Source organism: Haliotis rufescens, unplaced genomic scaffold, assembly GCF_023055435.1.
Source record: "Haliotis rufescens isolate VD_foot unplaced genomic scaffold, xgHalRufe1.0.p SCAF_16, whole genome shotgun sequence".
NCBI lineage: Eukaryota > Metazoa > Mollusca > Gastropoda > Lepetellida > Haliotidae > Haliotis > Haliotis rufescens.
In genome coordinates, this window is record NW_025963846.1 from 6983908 (window position 1) to 7001613 (window position 17706).

At 43.0% G+C, this 17706-nt stretch overlaps 1 protein-coding gene across 1 annotated transcript; it reads left to right on the forward strand.

Annotated features, from left to right (window-relative positions):
• The first annotated feature begins 265 nt into the window (after positions 1-265).
• LOC124134038 (non-structural maintenance of chromosomes element 3 homolog) lies at positions 266-16602 on the forward strand. Its single transcript, XM_046498658.2, has 9 exons — positions 266-417; positions 1487-1681; positions 3616-3679; positions 4952-5031; positions 6069-6169; positions 7397-7479; positions 10540-10582; positions 12368-12545; positions 15167-16602. The coding sequence occupies exons 1-9, from the start codon at positions 370-372 to the stop codon at positions 15248-15250; spliced, it is 876 nt and encodes a 291-aa protein (XP_046354614.2). The 5' UTR covers positions 266-369; the 3' UTR covers positions 15251-16602.
• The last annotated feature ends 1104 nt before the right edge of the window (positions 16603-17706 follow it).

Consider the following 17706-nt stretch of genomic DNA (forward strand, 5'->3'; position numbering starts at 1 on the left):
TCCGTAGCCAAAATACAGTTTCGCGTGCAGTTTCTCGAAAACTATGAGTAACAACGGGTGATAAAGTATACAAAATTATGAATACACTATTATTATACACACTATTTTCATTTGAATAAAAGTGATATTACTCAAGATCGTTCACGACAAGCACAATTTCTGTAAGATTGGTTCCCTGCCATTCGCCTTTTAATGAAGTGAGGCGAGGAGCGCATGCGGTCCGAGGCAGGCAAACCAGTCCAACTTTGCTGGAAGGGAAGTAACTCTGAACTTCCCGCCACTACTCAAAAATGTTTTCAGCGAAATTTATCTTGATCAGAAAAGAAAATGTGTCCACCTAAACAGTCATAGTCCAAAGTCAAAATCACAATGCCTCCTAAGAGACCAGCGGGGAAACATGAAAAGCCCAAATCATCGGTTTGTAGATCTATTTATTCAAGGAGTTAAGTTTCTACGCAGTCGGATAACACCGAACACTTCCTGCAATCCTGAAAAGAACTGAAAACAATTCAAATCCTTGTTCAGATGTGAGACCATAGGATGAAGATGCATTCGTAACCAAACCAATTCGTAGGCATCAAGTATTCGTAGCCACTCCCAACTCGTAGAAAAAAGTCAATGTTTACTGTGAAAATAGAACTGAATAATGATTGATTACTCGACCTGGTCACAATCAGAGGTCAAATTGGTTACTCATTTTGATGGACAATGACAGATAGTGCTTCCTTGAAAAGATGAATGGAGAGGTTGTGACGTCTGTAACACGCATGCACAATTCGTTGTTTCCATAATTGGGCATGCATGTTAATGATGTGCTAGTTACCCGTTAAACGCGCACTAATTACATTTGATGGCAGTCTTGGTCCATGGTAGTGGGCATGGGTGGCCCAGTCATTTAAGGCACCCCGATTCGATATGCAGATTTGCGTCCCTTGGGCACGCCAGAAATCTATGATTGTGGGTTTGAATCCCGGTTTGCCCCAATTATGTTTCTAGGTTTGTCAGCACCAGACCCATGCTCGTGGGTTTCACTGAAGTGGTAAACGTCTGAGACCTGCATCACTTCGGGCTTTCCTCCCACACGCTGACATGCCGTGATATAACTGGAATACTGTTAAAAACGGTGTTAAACCAAACTCACTCACTCACTCACTTGGTCCATGGTAGAGCGTCGGCTAAATAATGCACGTTCGAGCCAGCACAGTGCTAAATGGATCTGAAAAAGTGCACCTGGGTAAGTGCATTACTCTGAAAGTGCTTAGTGGTGTAAGAAAATAATAATAAGGTCAAAATTAAAGTGTTTTTCATATTTTCATCCTGTTTTGGTTGTTTTCAAAAGCTGTTGCCCAAGATTCACTTCTTTTTCATTTTTTAAAGCCTTAGAAACTAGTTTTATCATTTTTTATCGTTAGCATGATATTTTTCAGTGAGTGTTTTACCTTTGTATGCAATATCACCAATGTCCGCTATTTGTCTCCAATATCAGGCTCATCCATCGGGTGCCAGACATGACCGCAGCAGTGCAAGAGGGGAGACAAGTTCCCAGTCTAGTCAGCGTCCGTCCACAAGTCAACGTCCATCATCGTCTCAGGCCCCAGCGGCCACCCAGAGACAGCTGTCCAGTCAGACACAAGCTGACAAGGTTGCCGCAGGCATTGACAGGGCAGAACTTGACCGGAAAGTGAGTTGTGATAGATGTATCAGTGTTCAATGTTAGGCATGAAAGAGAAAGTTCAAAGTTAAGCGTGAAAGACAAGGTTCATAATTCTGTGTGGATTCCGAGGTAAGAATAGGCCCCTAGCAACCTATGCTGGTCGTAAGAGGTGACCACATGGTTCAGGTGGTCTTGGCGTGCCACCATACCCTGATGTCATGGATCGTTTTATGATCACAATGTCAATCACTGAATTGTCTAGTCCAAACTCACTTATTTACAAGCCACTGTCATATAGTTGGAATAAATCTGAGTGTGGCGTTAAACAACAAATACTTACTCATATTTAATCTGTCAATATTGTTGTCTGTAGATTCAAATACTCGAGGATATAACCTCAAGGACCCCAGTCATCCATTAATTTCAAACGCTGAAGTTGGTACCCTCGTGGGGACCCGGGGTTAAAAAATCTGTCAGTTTGACATCCCGGACACATCAATATTAGACATACAGACAATCTTGCTTCTTACATTCATTGTTTACAACATTAGCACATGATTTCTCTATTTAACAAACCGACGAGGCTTGTCCTCCCAATTAACCATACAACCATGTTGCCACAACATTCTATGTGAATGCATAACCGAAGTCACACACCATGCACACTGTTGGCAAATCGCCAGTGTGTTTGAATGAAAAGTGCGAAATGTTATGTGGAATAATTATGTATCATAAAATCAAATCAAAATATGTTATTCTATATGAAAGTTTGATTTGTTTCTAGTTTATTTAACATTACACTTAAAACAATTAGCTGTTTCATTGGCGATCGTGATAATTGGTGAAGAATAATTTATAACAGTATGTCATTTGATATGTTTGTCCACGCGTAACAGTTTTTGTATTTCCCACGTGCAGACTAGTATTTCCACTGACAAAATGAGTTGTATAGTTTTGGGATTACAAATGGTTTGATTCTTTTGTTGTAATAATATTCTGGAACTGGACTTGCTTGAATTCAGTTTTGACTCATGAAAATATATGGTCATTCTGAAAAGACATTTAACCCCTGGGGACACGGGTGTCCCAGTTGTCTAGGGCACTGTAGTTGTGTGCAGTTACGCCAGAAACCTAAGATCATGGGTTTGAATCTCTAGTTCAAACTGATTATGTGTCTTGGTTTGGTTGTCTTGGTTTCTTAACATATGAAGCTGATATGCCATGATATTTACATTCTGTTTAGAGCTATATTAAACCAAACTCACTCATTCACTCACTCACTCACTCCACTCACTCACTCCACTCACTCACCGACCGACTCCGTGGTCTAGTGGTATAGAGTCCGCTCGTAGAGCGTTAGGTCCGGAGTTCGATCTCCGGCCGCGTCATACCAAAAGACGTTAAAAGATGGTACTTGTTGTTACCCTGTCTGGCGCTCGGCATTAAGGGGCTAAAACAAGGACGGGTCGACTCGGGAGTCAGTATACTGTGTCTGAGTGGGATATTCATGTTAAACTGCGGCATGGTATCTCAGTGAGCTAGCACTATAAATCGGCATCAGTCCAGACTAGTACAAGCAGCCACACAAACACAAACATGTACATGCACGTTGTATATAAGTGCAATAATCTTGGATGCGACGTTAAACCCCATTTCACCTCACCTCACCACCACTCTCACCCACCCACTCACTCACTTTCTCATTCACTCACTCACTCACTCACTCACTCACTCACTCACTCACTCACTCACTCACAATCCTTCAAGAGTCTTGGATAGAAAAGTTCCCAGCTTCCATACAACTATATCTACCTACTGGTTACTGAGTTGTTACTTGAAGGCTACAGAGAAGAAGGCAATTCATGTATGATTCATACATCAGGTTCTAAATAGTGAGGACTTTCAATCAGCCATCAGCCTTTTTACCAATTTCAAATCTTTTCCAATTCTTTTCTTTGCAGGTAAATGATCTTGTGCAATATTTGCTGATAGTGTGGCAGAAGAATTATCCAATCAAAAAACCGGGTAAGGCAAAGTTTACTTTCAGTTGAAAGATCTAGAGAGTAGTGACTATTTCGTAGCAATAATTACTTGCTGCTCTTTACAAATTACATCAGTATCTGAACATGCTGGGTCACGATATGGCTGAAACAATGCCGATGTGACTTTAAATATTAACTCACTAACTCACTGAACATGCTGAAAGACAAAATAACTTTTCAAATGTCACAGTCGTAAGATAATGTGATGCCCTTAGATTTCACATATTACTCAGATATTTACATGTTATATTCAAAAATGAAATAGACATTCATATTGAGCAGTCAGAGCTAAGAACTTTGGAACTTGGCTCCTACTCCTAGCATCATTTCTGTAGATTTTGTGTAATTATCATGATGATATGGAGTATTGTTAGCTGAGCTTACTAGACTGAACAGACCTTTACCAGACTCCTAGAGATACACACGGTTAATAAAAGCTCTTTCAGTTTTAAGACAATTAATGGGATCGGGTGGTTAGGCTCGCTGACTCTGTTGATGCATGTCATTGTATCACAAATTGCATGGATCGATGCTCATGATGTCAATCACTGAATTGTCTGGTCAAGACTAGATTATTTACAGACCGCTGCCATACAGCTGGAATATTGCTGAATGCGGCGCTAAACAACAAACAAACAAACATCAGTTTTTATTTTTATGTATGACAAACTGTTGACACTTTGAAGGAGGCTCATGAGGACACAAATTGATGCGAAGAGTTACCTCCCTTAGGCATGCTATCACGATGTGATCATGGGTTTGAATCACTGATTCCCTCTGATTCCTAGCAGTCCCTCTTCACCCTCAGTGCTCCTTAGTCTATGATCATGGGTTTGATTACAGGGTTCTCTGATTGTTTCAGAGTTTGTCAGGGGGCACAGGTGGCCCAGGCATCTAAGGCACCGTGATTCACTGTGCAGAGTTGCATCCCGTGGGCACGCCAGAAACCTATGATTGTGGGTTCGAATCCCGGTTTGCCCCGATTATGTCTCTAGGTTTGTCAGCACCATACCTGTGCTCGTGGGCTTCACAGAAGTGGTAAACGTCTGAGACCTGCATCACTTGGGGCTTTCCTCCCACATTAAGCTGACACGCCGCGATATAACTGGGATACTGTTAGAAGCGGCGTTAAACCCAACTCACTCCCTCACTCACTCAGAGTTTGTCAGCAAATGGTAAACATCTAATACTTACAAGCTTTCCTCCCATAGTAAGCTTACACACCATAATATTACTGAAATACTGACATTTACAGACATCAACAAGAATGTGCTGAAAGAACACCGGTCAGCCTTTGCGCATATAATGAAGAAGGCACAGGAGAAGCTAGCCAGGGTGAGTGGGACAACTGACTGTTCATCTTGTTTGACAATAGTAATGTGAAGATTCAGAATTTCATCCCTGCCCCAACTTACTAGAAACTTCCCTCTCAATAAAGTCATCCACTATATGACATCAAGTTGCCAACGCATAAAAAACGAACAACTCCAGAAATGACATCATGATAGGACAACGTGTTATTGTGAAAATAACCGTGCTTTGTTCTTCATTGTTCTTTGCCATTTATCGTGTAGCTGTCTTAAATTATCAGGTAGAAGATAGACCATGATAGAAAGTCAGAACTTGCATTCAACTAAATGTTGTCATGTTAACTTCATTATCAGATTATACGAACATGGAAACATTGTTCACTACAATATAATTCTTTTTTTTAAATTTGCATTCTTTTTGACAAGATGGCATTAACATGGTACTCTAGAGAATGTTTTCAGTAAAGGAATCTTCTTTCAACCAAAAATATCCTAGAGTTTAGGAGTTAGTCAGAAGACCTTACTTGGGAAACAACTGTGTAAAAGAGAACAGGCTGATGCATGATTCAGTACAAATCATCAGAGCTACAGATAAGCAGTGTATCTACGTAAAATACCCCCCACCAAATATTCAAAACCCAATTACTTTCAATTAACTTGCGTACAGAAACTCGTACATTAAATAAAAACTCAAATGTATAAAACAGCACGCATAAATACCCAATGTAGTTTTTCAGCATGCGAAATTCCGAAACACAATTACGAGCCAATTTACTTTCCGAGTCAAGCTATATATTTAGAACAGTTATATACCATGATATACATCTAAAACATTATTTCTTTTTTTTAAAATCTTAAAATGTTCACTAATTTTGGGAAAAACCCATAGAGTGATGAATAGATGAGTGAAAAAATATTGGTTACCCAATGAAAAATGTAATAACCCAATTAAAACAGAAACCTTCGAGTAAAAACTCAATAGCTCTAAAAGTTATCTGGAACTCTGAATCATGCAGTGAGGTTTCAGTTGGAACTTAGGACTGATGTTTTCCAACATTGCAGGTCTTTGGGGTTGATGTTGTCGAACTACAGGATAAGTACAAGGGCAGCTTCATACTCCTCAACAGACTGGAGAACGACACAGACAACCCACATCTGCTGTGGTAGGTAGTACTGCTAGCAGTCATGTTGATATAGACACAGACAACCCACACCTGTGGTAGGTAGTACTGCTAGCAGTCATGTTGATATAGACACAGACAACCCACATCTGTGGTAGGTAGTACTGCTAGCAGTCATGTTGATATAGACACAGACAACCCACACCTGTGGTAGGTAGTACTGCTAGCAGTCATGTTGATATAGACACAGACAACCCACATCTGTGGTAGGTAGTACTGCTAGCAGTCATGTTGATATAGACACAGACAACCCACACCTGTGGTAGGTAGTACTGCTAGCACTCATGTCCAAAAACTAAGAGTGGAGTACTCTTTGTCCAAGCAATAGCAGGGCATACTCAGTGGCCTAGGGGGACATAACTCTGTCAGAGTTTGAATCCAAGGTCTGTCACTGTTGTCATTTTTGTTCTAGCAATACAATACCATTATGGTTTCACTTTAGGCAACTTGTCAGAAATAGGGCTTCAAAAATCACTTGAATAACCGGCACCATAGATATGTTTACTTGTCTCCAGTTGCAGCTTAGTTTTCAGTTTGAAATATTCAAAATGGCCACAGCAGCAGCAGCAGCATATTTTAGTGAAGAATACAGTTTCCATGCTGACTGCATATCCTGTTAATTGATGATGCCCCTGATTGGCTTTAATGGCACTGGGGCAGTCGGGTAGCCAAGTGGTTAAAGCGTTCGCTCGTCACGCCGAAGACCCGGGTTCGATTCCCAACATGGGTACAATGTGTGAAGCCCATTTCTGGTGTCCCCTGCCGTGATATTGCTGGAATATTGCTAAAAGCGGCGTAAAGCCAAAACTCACTCACTCACTCACTTTTATGACACTTTCAGAAATAAGGTCTGGAAATCAGTTGAATAACTAGTACCATTAATTTGAGATTTTTTAATTAAATAGCCCCCAAAACATGACTTCAAAGACAAGGCATATTTGCTTTGCATGAATATTTCACATCAAAGGTACATCAAATGCAATTGCTTCATTCTAATGTATTTATTTGTTTTTATTCAAAATGAATTATCAGAATGGTAAATGTCAAGGGTACTGAAGAAATGGTATGATTGTTTCAGTATGCATTAAAATGACCAAACTGGAAAGTGACAGAAGAACTTCTTCCCACTCCCAGGTTGTTGAAATATATTGCTGTCATTATCCAGCATTCCAGTATGTTCCTAGGATTGCCATGATTCGTGTTTTTCAGGCCCGAAGAAGACAACACAAAGACAGGCCTGCTGATGGTGATTCTCAGCCTCATCTACATGAACGGCAATGTCATGCAGGATTGTGAGTAGCCTGGATAAGAGTCGGTGGGATGGGGCGCTGTGAGGAGGTGAAGGGTTAACGTGCACGACTGTGAGTAGCCTGGATAAGAGTCGGTGGGATGGGGAACTGTGAGGAGGTGAAGGGTTAACGTGCACAACTGTGAGTAGCCTGGATAAGAGTCGGTGGGATGGGGCACTGTGAGGAGGTGAAGGGTTAACGTGCATGACTGTGAGAAGCCTGGATAAGAGTTGGTGGGATTGGGAACTGTGAGGAGGTGAAGGGTTAACGTGCACGACTGTGAGTAGCCTGGATAAGAGTCAGTGTGATGGGGAACTGTAAGGAGGTGAAGGGTTAACGTGCACGACTGTGAGTAGCCTGGATAAGAGTCGGTGGGATGGGGAACTGTAAGGAGGTGAAGGGTTAACGTGCATGACTGTTAGTAGCCTGGATAAGAGTCGGTGGGATGGGGAACTGTAAGGAGGTGAAGGGTTAACGTGCAGGACTGTTAGTAGCCTGGATAAGAGTCGGTGGGATGGGGAACTGTAAGGAGGTGGAGGGTTAACGTGCACGACTGTTAGTAGCCTGGATAAGAGTCGGTGGGATGGGGAACTGTTAGGAGGTGAAGGGTTAACGTGCAGGACTGTTAGTACCCTGGATAAGAGTCGGTGGGATGGGGAACTGTAAGGAGGTGAAGGGTTAATGTGCACGACTGTTAGTAGCCTGGATAAGAGTCGGTGGGATGGGGAACTGTGAGGAGGTGAAGGGTTAACGTGCACGACTGTTAGTAGCCTGGATAAGAGTCGGTGGGATGGGGAACTGTAAGGAGGTGAAGGGTTAACGTGCACGACTGTTAGTAGCCTGGATAAGAGTCGGGGGGGATGGGGAACTGTAAGGAGGTGAAGGGTTAACATGCACGACTGTTAGTAGCCTGGATAAGAGTCGGTGGGATTGGGAACTGTAAGGAGGTGAAGGGTTAACGTGCACGACTGTTAGTAGCCTGGATAAGAGTCGGGGGGGATGGGGAACTGTGAAGGGTTAACGTGCAGGACTGTTAGTAGCCTGGATAAGAGTCGGTGGGATGGGGAACTGTAAGGAGGTGAAGGGTTAACGTGCACGACTGTTAGTAGCCTGGATAAGAGTCGGTGGGATGGGGAACTGTGAGGCGGTGAAGGGTTAACGTGCACGACTGTTAGTAGCCTGGATAAGAGTCGGTGGGATGGGGAACTGTGAGGAGGTGAAGGGTTAACGTGCAGGACTGTTAGTAGCCTGGATAAGAGTCGGTGGGATGGGGAACTGTGAGGAGGTGAAGGGTTAATGTGCACGACTGTTAGTAGCCTGGATAAGAGTCGGTGGGATGGGGAACTGTAAGGAGGTGAAGGGTTAACGTGCACGACTGTTAGTAGCCTGGATAAGAGTCGGGGGGGATGGGGAACTGTGAAGGGTTAAAGTGCAGGACTGTTAGTAGCCTGGATAAGAGTCGGTGGGATGGGGAACTGTAAGGAGGTGAAGGGTTAACGTGCACGACTGTTAGTAGCCTGGATAAGAGTCGGTGGGATGGGGAACTGTGAGGCGGTGAAGGGTTAACGTGCACGACTGTTAGTAGCCTGGATAAGAGTCGGTGGGATGGGGAACTGTGAGGAGGTGAAGGGTTAACGTGCAGGACTGTTAGTAGCCTGGATAAGAGTCGGTGGGATGGGGAACTGTAAGGAGGTGAAGGGTTAACGTGCACGACTGTTAGTAGCCTGGATAAGAGTCGGTGGGATGGGGAACTGTGAGGCGGTGAAGGGTTAACGTGCACGACTGTTAGTAGCCTGGATAAGAGTCGGTGGGATGGGGAACTGTAAGGAGGTGAAGGGTTAACGTGCACGACTGTTAGTAGCCTGGATAAGAGTCGGGGGGGATGGGGAACTGTGAAGGGTTAACGTGCAGGACTGTTAGTAGCCTGGATAAGAGTCGGTGGGATGGGGAACTGTAAGGAGGTGAAGGGTTAACGTGCACGACTGTTAGTAGCCTGGATAAGAGTCGGTGGGATGGGGAACTGTGAGGCGGTGAAGGGTTAACGTGCACGACTGTTAGTAGCCTGGATAAGAGTCGGTGGGATGGGGAACTGTGAGGAGGTGAAGGGTTAACGTGCAGGACTGTTAGTAGCCTGGATAAGAGTCGGTGGGATGGGGAACTGTGAGTAGGTGAAGGGTTAATGTGCACGACTGTTAGTAGCCTGGATAAGAGTCGGTGGGATGGGGAACTGTAAGGAGGTGAAGGGTTAACATGCAGGACTGTTAGTAGCCTGGATAAGAGTCGGTGGGATGGGGAACTGTAAGGAGGTGAAGGGGTAACGTGTACGACTGTTAGTAGCCTGGATAAGAGTCGGTGGGATGGGGAACTGTAAGGAGGTGAAGGGTTAACGTGCAGGACTGTTAGTAGCCTGGATAAGAGTCTGTGGGATGGGGAACTGTGAGGAGGTGAAGGGTTAACGTGCAGGACTGTTAGGAGCCTGGATAAGAGTCGGTGGGATGGGGAACTGTAAGGAGGTGAAGGGTTAACGTGCACGACTGTTAGTAGCCTGGATAAGAGTCGGTGGGATGGGGCACTGTGAGGCAGTGATGGTTTAACATGCAGCATTTCAGTAGTTGTGAGTAGCCTGGATAGAGTGGGGCAAGGCAGGGTGGGGCACTGAGATGAGGGCAAGGGTTAACATGCAGGGCTGTGAGTAGCCCTGTGAGTAGCCCTGAAAGGTGGAGGGTGTGGGGGGGATAGAATTCTGTCTATTGGGTTAGAGGCGTTAGAGGTACTACATTCCAAACTGTGATGAAATAGGCAGGGTGGGGCTGGTTGTAGGCTGTGTATGGGGGTAGTGTAGACATCAGGTAAACCTGTGAGTAGCGGGACATGGGCGGGGCAAGACATATTCTTAATGCACAGTAACACTGTGAAATAATAATAAGCTTCATTAGACAGCATGGTTGTAACCCTGAGCATCAAGTTCTATTAATGATTGCATACCTTTGACATACAGAATAACTGTTCTATATTAAGTATTTATTGATTTGCATAACTGATTGCATTTCCTACATATTTCAGCTGAGATGTGGCACGCCTTGAAGAAACTGGGAGTTGAGCCCGAGTAAGTTGCTGCTCGTATTTCAGGTCCTTATCAACATTTGTCTGGAATGTACCAAAATTAACATGAATTGCCTGCAAGTGTCAAGGGGGATGCCAAGAATCCTTTACAATTCTACAGCTCTCAGGAGGTCTTTAATCTCAGTCAAAATGATGGTGATGATAACCCATTACTGATGTATACTAAAGATTCAGTTGTTCTTTGACTTCTTTTTGAGTAGTATATTTTAGGAGATGTTACTTCATGCTTGTTATCTGAGCCGTGGATTAGATGGATATGCTCAGGGCTCCATTTAACTATAAAAAACATGCACCAGTGCAATCTGTTATTGAAAGGGGCAACCTAATATATATATATGTCCACAAGCACCAAATGCATGTTGAATTTTTTTTGAGTTTGACTAACTTTTGCTTGTCCACACAATGGTCTTTGAAAACACTCCATACCTCTTAGGGGGCATGGGTAGCCCAGTTGTCTAAGGTATCGCGATTTACTGTGCAGAGTTGCGTCCCTTGGGCACACCAGAAACCTATGATTGTGGGTTCGAATCCCGGTTTACCCCAATTATGTTTCTAGGTTTGTCAGCACCATATCCGTGCTCTCAGTCATTACATCCAGAGTTAGAATTGCGTTGTCCCAGCAAGCTTCAGTAGGTACCAAGACCCTGTGATTGTCGACACACCCCAGCTTAAAGGGAAATTGGTTGTTTGCTGTCCCTTTGGATTCAGGGGTAAATTGGATTTCCTGGCCCGGACTTTTAGTTAGAATATTGCTGACTGCAGACAGTGTTCCCTGCTGGGTTTTTAAACTGCCAGTCCTGGTGGACTGGCAACTCTTAAAATTACCAGTACCCCCTAATTTCTGTCAGTCATTTCAGTCTTTCAACAGATAAAAAAACCTTTGAAAATTGCCTGGTTGTGATTCTTTAAACATCATGATCAATACAATGACGTCATCTCTGAAGTAACTACACGTAAATCACAGAGAGTTCAGTCTTTTCTCATCTTTTTTTTTAAATATTTCAAGACTAAGTCACTACAAATATATATTTAACCTCGAAGCAACCATGATGGGTAACAGACAAGCTGACTTTGTTCAAAAACTGTACTGATATGAATATCACAGATGTTTTGTCAACAACAAAGATGTGTAAGGTACTGTATCTGCTGGACTGACAGTCACATGAATTACTGGCCCAATTTTACCGATGAAAAACTGGTAGTTACCGGTAAACGAGAACATTGTGCAGTGTTAACAATACTCACTTTCTCAGAAGGTTACAATGTGTGGATTGGTTGATTCTGGGTCCCAAAACATTGGAACATTGTTCATGCTATCGACCACTGTTTTTTTGTGATCCCAAACCTGATTATCTACAGGGTACTGTGATTCTAGCTATTGTTTGAAATTTGACTCCCCACACAGCAATATTCAATCTATATGATGTCATTCTGGAAATTATCCAGTCTGAACCAGACAAACCAGTGATTGATATCATGAACATCGATCCGTGCAATTGGAATACAATGACATGCATAAACCAAGTCAGCAAGACTTGGTACTTTTGCCACCAGTTTATGTCAGAGTCCACTGTATACAGCTTTGGGTGCTCTCTGCACATCATTTGTTTTAATTGACTCCCCACTCAGCAATATTCAATCTATATGATGTCATTCTGGAAATTATCCAGTCTGGACCAGACAAACCAGTGATTGATATCATGAAGAAAGATCCACACTGAAGGTGTACTACTGATGTGCTACAGCATGTGTCTTATCTCCTTTTCAGCCTTCCTCATCCAACTTTCGGGGATGCCAAGAAGCTAATTACCCAGGAGTTTGTACGGCAAGGCTACATCGAATGTATCCGCCTACAAAACGTGGACCCACCAAGTTTCGAGTTCAAGTGGGGTCAAAGGGCACAACTAGAGACATCTAAAAGACACTGTCTAACCTTTGTCAGCCAGGTAGGGAGGACTGTGTTTGTTCTTTAATTATTAATAAAACAAGGCCCACATTTCATGGTGTTAAGGTTATTGGCCTACCAATCAGCTCTAGCACGTTCAGTAAGTTTGTGCTGCTCAGTACTGTTGGGCCCATCTTCCCGAGGCAAGAGAGTAAACTGACTATACAAGTCCAGTTTCCACCCTTGCCGAACTAGCCGGGTATTATGGAGTTACATTTTGGCTGGACTAACGAGTTTATGCATAGTCCAATCAAAATCGCTCACCAAAATCGACATCCGGTCCGTAAACTGTCGTGCCGATTTCGGTCGATTGCAGGATTTGCAAAGCATGTACACCGCCAACTCGTCAGCAGATATTTTCAAAATCTTTTCATGTTTTTAATTAAGGTGCTCACGTGATTTGATGCATTTCGCGATGTAAGACCCGTTTTATCACGATATAGAACTTGATTATCGATCAGATCGTCCTGACTGGGCGCCACCATTTTGTGTGAAGCAAACGCAAGTGATACGAGAGATGGAATCTGATTGGTCCATAGGAGAGGTTTAGAAGGGACATAACTGGTAATAGCCACTTGTGGCGCTACGATCGAGCCCAGGAATTCCAGCCTAGTTCGGCAAGGGTTGAAACTGGACTTTTAATGTCAGTTAACTTTCTTGCCTCGGGAAGATGTGTTTGGCCAGATAAATGGGCATTTGCTAGTGATTCCGTGGCATTTGATTGACTAACCAAGCAATTTACTTTGCTTTTATGTCTTCATTAAAATAGGCCATGCCCACGAACAGAGTACTGTTTTCTGATTGGTTGATATAAGAGTGGGCGGGCTTGTGTTGCATTGTTGCTCTGAATGAAGTCACTGATTTGTAACGTTGTCAACCATTTTTGTCTGTTAAGGATTAAATAGCAGGCAATATTGAAGTCAGTACTTAAATGATTTGGCATAAAGTTGTTTGTGTTGTTGAGCCTTAAAGTTCAGGATGTTAACATGGTTAACTGGTTTGGCATTAACATGCATTTACTTCTGTCAGAGAAAAGTTTGTTCTCTATAAGATGTTTGCAGTGGCCAGAGACTCTGTTCTGTTCATTTGATCACTAATTATTTAAGAAGTTAAAAATATGTATTTGTTTGATTTTTCTGTTTGTATCATTTTTTGTTCTTGTCCACCAAAGATAGAGCCGTCAGATAATGGATTTTCTTAAGACTTATTTTGAGTTATATTTTTCTGAAATAACAAAACATGACGCTGTTTACTTACACACACCTTGCCTCAACATGCTCCGTGTTGTATTGTTGTGATCAGTCATGTTGTCTTTCCTGAGGTAAGGGAGTGAACGGACTGTAAAAGTCCAGTTTCCACCCTTGCCGAACTAAACCGGAATCTCTGGGTTCTATCTTCATGATCTTAGCGCCAGCAGTGGCTATTACCAGTTAATTCCCTTATATGTCCCGCCTATTGACCAATCAAATTCTCCTTCTAATATCAATTGCATTTGTAACAAACAAAATGGCGCACCCAGTCAAGACAATCTGATCAATAATCAAGATCTATATTGTAATAATACACTTTGCAAAGTGCATCAAGTCACATAAAGATAAGGAAAATATCTGTTGACACGAAGTTGACAAAACACATGTGAAAAATCTTCACAGCAGTTTACGAACCAGATGTTGACTTCGTTAGTCGATTTGTATTGGACTATGCATGGACTCATTAATCCAGCCAAATTATGACTCCATAATTCCTGCCTATGAAAAGGGTGGAACCTGGGCTTTTATAGTCAGTTAACTCCCTTGCCTCGGTTGCCGTAAAAGGCGACTGTGCTTGTCGTAAAAGGCGACTTACGGGATCGGTTGGTCAGGCTCGCTGACTTGGTTGATGCATGTCATCGATCCCAATTGCGTGGATTGATGCTCATGATGTCAATCACTGGATTGTCTAGTCCAGACTCGATTATTTACAGACCACCATCATAAAGCTGGAATATTGCTAAGTGCGGCGTTAAAAAACAAACAACAACAACAACCCTTGCCTCGGGAATATGTCATGTTGTTTGGTGGGGCACATGGTCCTGTGGACAGCATCAGGTGAAGTTGAGCAATGTTGGTTGCGTAGCACATGTTGGTGTCTCCTTAGGCATGTGACTTTGTTTGAAATTTGCAGCCCTTTGTCTTGTGAACACAATGTGTGAAGAGATTTGAGTATAATCAGGGAATTATCTACACATTCACAGAGGCCGATATCAGGCCCGAAGTCTGCAGTAAATGTCAATTGAAATTCCTAATTAGAATTAAATAGTTACCAATTCACGTTAATATACTTAAAGTTATGGATTTGTCAAGGTGCATGTATTTTACCAATGAAGAGGAATTGAGTCTGATGTGGTGTCTCCTTAGGCAGGGAAGGGGTCCCTAGTAGGATACATTGTAGCATAACTGTTAACCTTCTAGTGCCTCACAGGCAGCATAGGTTGTATAATCCCCAGGGAGCTGAGAATGAAAATTGATAATAATGTATTTTGAGCATGGTTTAGGGTGTGGATTAGGTGCATTATCAATATGTACATTATTACAATTTGCCCTGTCCTAGATCCCACTGTTGTAAGTGTTAACTGTGCTTCAGATCTACGACATGGATGCCGAGAGGTGGACGTCCCAGTTCCATGACATGCAGGAGTCAGAAGGACCTGTAGAGAACGGCAACTGATGAGGTGATGGAGTGCGATATCAGGGAAGCAAAGCTCATGTGAAAAGGCTGAAATTGACACAAGTATGAGATTATTGAACCACGACACGTGTGTGAGATGTGTGTACTAGATGTGTGTGACATCAGGAGACCAGGCAGGACTAGACAGCGGTGTGACATCAGGGAGGCTAAACGACATTGTAGACAGTGTAGAACGAACATATGAGACCACTGTTACAAGACACATGTGAGATGTGTTTAGGATTCAGACACACATGTGAGGTGATCAGTACAAGACACACGTGTGATCACAGAGACTTAGCACATGTGAATGATCGATACCCGACACATGTTTGATCACAGAGACTTAGCACATGTGAATGCTCGATACCGGACACATGTGTGATCACAGAGACTTAACACACCTGAAGTGATTGATGCCGGACACATGTGACATCCCAGAGACTTAACACACCTGAAGTGATCGATACCTGACACATGTGTGATCACAGAGACTTAGCACATGTGAATGATCGATACCTGACACATGTGTGATCACAGAGACTTAGCACATGCGAATGATCGATACCTGACACATGTGTGATCACAGAGACTTAGCACATGTGAATGATCGATACCTGACACATGTGTGATCACAGAGACTTAGCACATGTGAATGATCGATACTGGACACATGTTTGATCACAGAGACTAAGCACATGTAAATGATCGATACCGGACACATGTGAGATCACAGAGACTTAACACATGTGAATGATCGATACCTGACCCGTGTGAGATCACAGAGACTTAGAACATGTGAATGATCGATACCGGACACATGTGTGATCACAGAGACTTAGCACATGTGAATGATCGATACCGGACACATGTGAAATCCTAGAGAATAGACACATGTGAGCGCTCAGAGACTAAACATATATGTGAGGTGATCAATACTAGACACATGTGAGAACACAGAGACTAGACATGTGTGTGAGATCCTGTGACTAGACTTGCCTGTTAGATAGTATAGACTGGACACAAGTGTGTGAGATCCTGTGACTAGACTTGCCTGTTAGATAGTATAGACTCCATGGACACAAGTGTGAGTTCCCGGAGACCAGTCAAGTGATTGAGAATAGTGGAGACCTCACGTGATCTCATGAAGAATGGAAATATGTGGAATGCAGACTCTTGTCAAACAGTGGGGATCAGTCACTGCCTTAACAGGTGTTACAGTGCTAAAGACACACATGAGCAATGCAGGGATGATGATGATGTCGGGTGATGCTTCCCAGGTCATTCTTAGAGAATCTGTTTCTTGTGCCAATTGTAACAGTCTGTGCCTGTGTATAAATACATACAGTCTTTTTAGTATCATTTTGTCTGCTGTGCAAGTTCTGACACTGATTAGGAGATAAACATGCATCTGTGATATGATGAAAACAGTCCAGCTGATGTTCCCAGGGACATCTCGGTAGCCTTGTGGTCTCTCCTTCATCATGGTGTCTGAGTGTAAAGGTTCAAGGTGATGCCAAGGAGATAAACATGCATCTGTAGTCTGATGAGAACAGTCCAGCTGATGTTCCCAGGGACATCTCGGTAACCTTGTGGTCTCTCCTTCATCATGGTGTCTGAGTGTAAAGGTTCCAGGTGATGCCAAGGAGATAAACATGCATCTGTAGTCTGATGAGAACAGTCCAGCTGATGTTCCCAGGGACATCTCGGTAACCTTGTGGTCTCTCCTTCATCATGGTGTCTGAGTGTAAAGGTTCAAGGTGATGCCAAGGAGATAAACATGCATCTGTAGTCTGATGAGAACAGTCCAGCTGATGTTCCCAGGGACATCTCGGTAACCTTGTGGTCTCTCCTTCATCATGGTGTCTGAGTGTAAAGGTTCCAGGTGATGCCAAGGAGATAAACATGCATCTGTAGTCTGATGAGAACAGTCCAGCTGATGTTCCCAGGGACATCTCGGTAACCTTGTGGTCTCTCCTTCATCATGGTGTCTGAGTGTAAAGGTTCAAGGTGATGCCAAGGAGATAAACATGCATCTGTAGTCTGATGAGAACAGTCCAGCTGATGTTCCCAGGGACATCTCGGTAACCTTGTGGTCTCTCCTTCATCATGGTATCTGAGTGTAAGGAGTCAAGGTGATGCCAGTATGGTTGATGCTGTCGCATATTTGACATGCTAGAACTGTCCTAGCTCTCATCAAGTCATTATCTCACATCTCTTTTATTGATCATTCATTGTTCAGTATGAGTTTGTTAACAAAATCAATCACCATTAAAAACTGAAATGAGGGATAAAAGAAAACCTTAATTAACACACCGGTTGGTATGCTCTTCAACTTTCGTTGCAAATATTTTTCTGTGTGAGCAAATTGATGGCGTCTGCTGACTCAAGTGTCAAATCATCACTACCAATGCTAAATACAATGCCAAAGCAGACCAAGTTTCAATAGGAAGTTA

Excerpts from the sequence above, each read along its gene's own strand:
- LOC124134038 (XM_046498658.2), top strand. The coding sequence starts at position 370 with ATGCCTCCTAAGAGACCAGCGGGGAAACATGAAAAGCCCAAATCATCG. Across the intron at positions 1,682-3,615 it reads GGGCAGAACTTGACCGGAAA|GTAAATGATCTTGTGCAATA; the intron begins GTGAGTTGTGAT and ends TTTTCTTTGCAG. Across the intron at positions 6,170-7,396 it reads GACAACCCACATCTGCTGTG|GCCCGAAGAAGACAACACAA; the intron begins GTAGGTAGTACT and ends CGTGTTTTTCAG.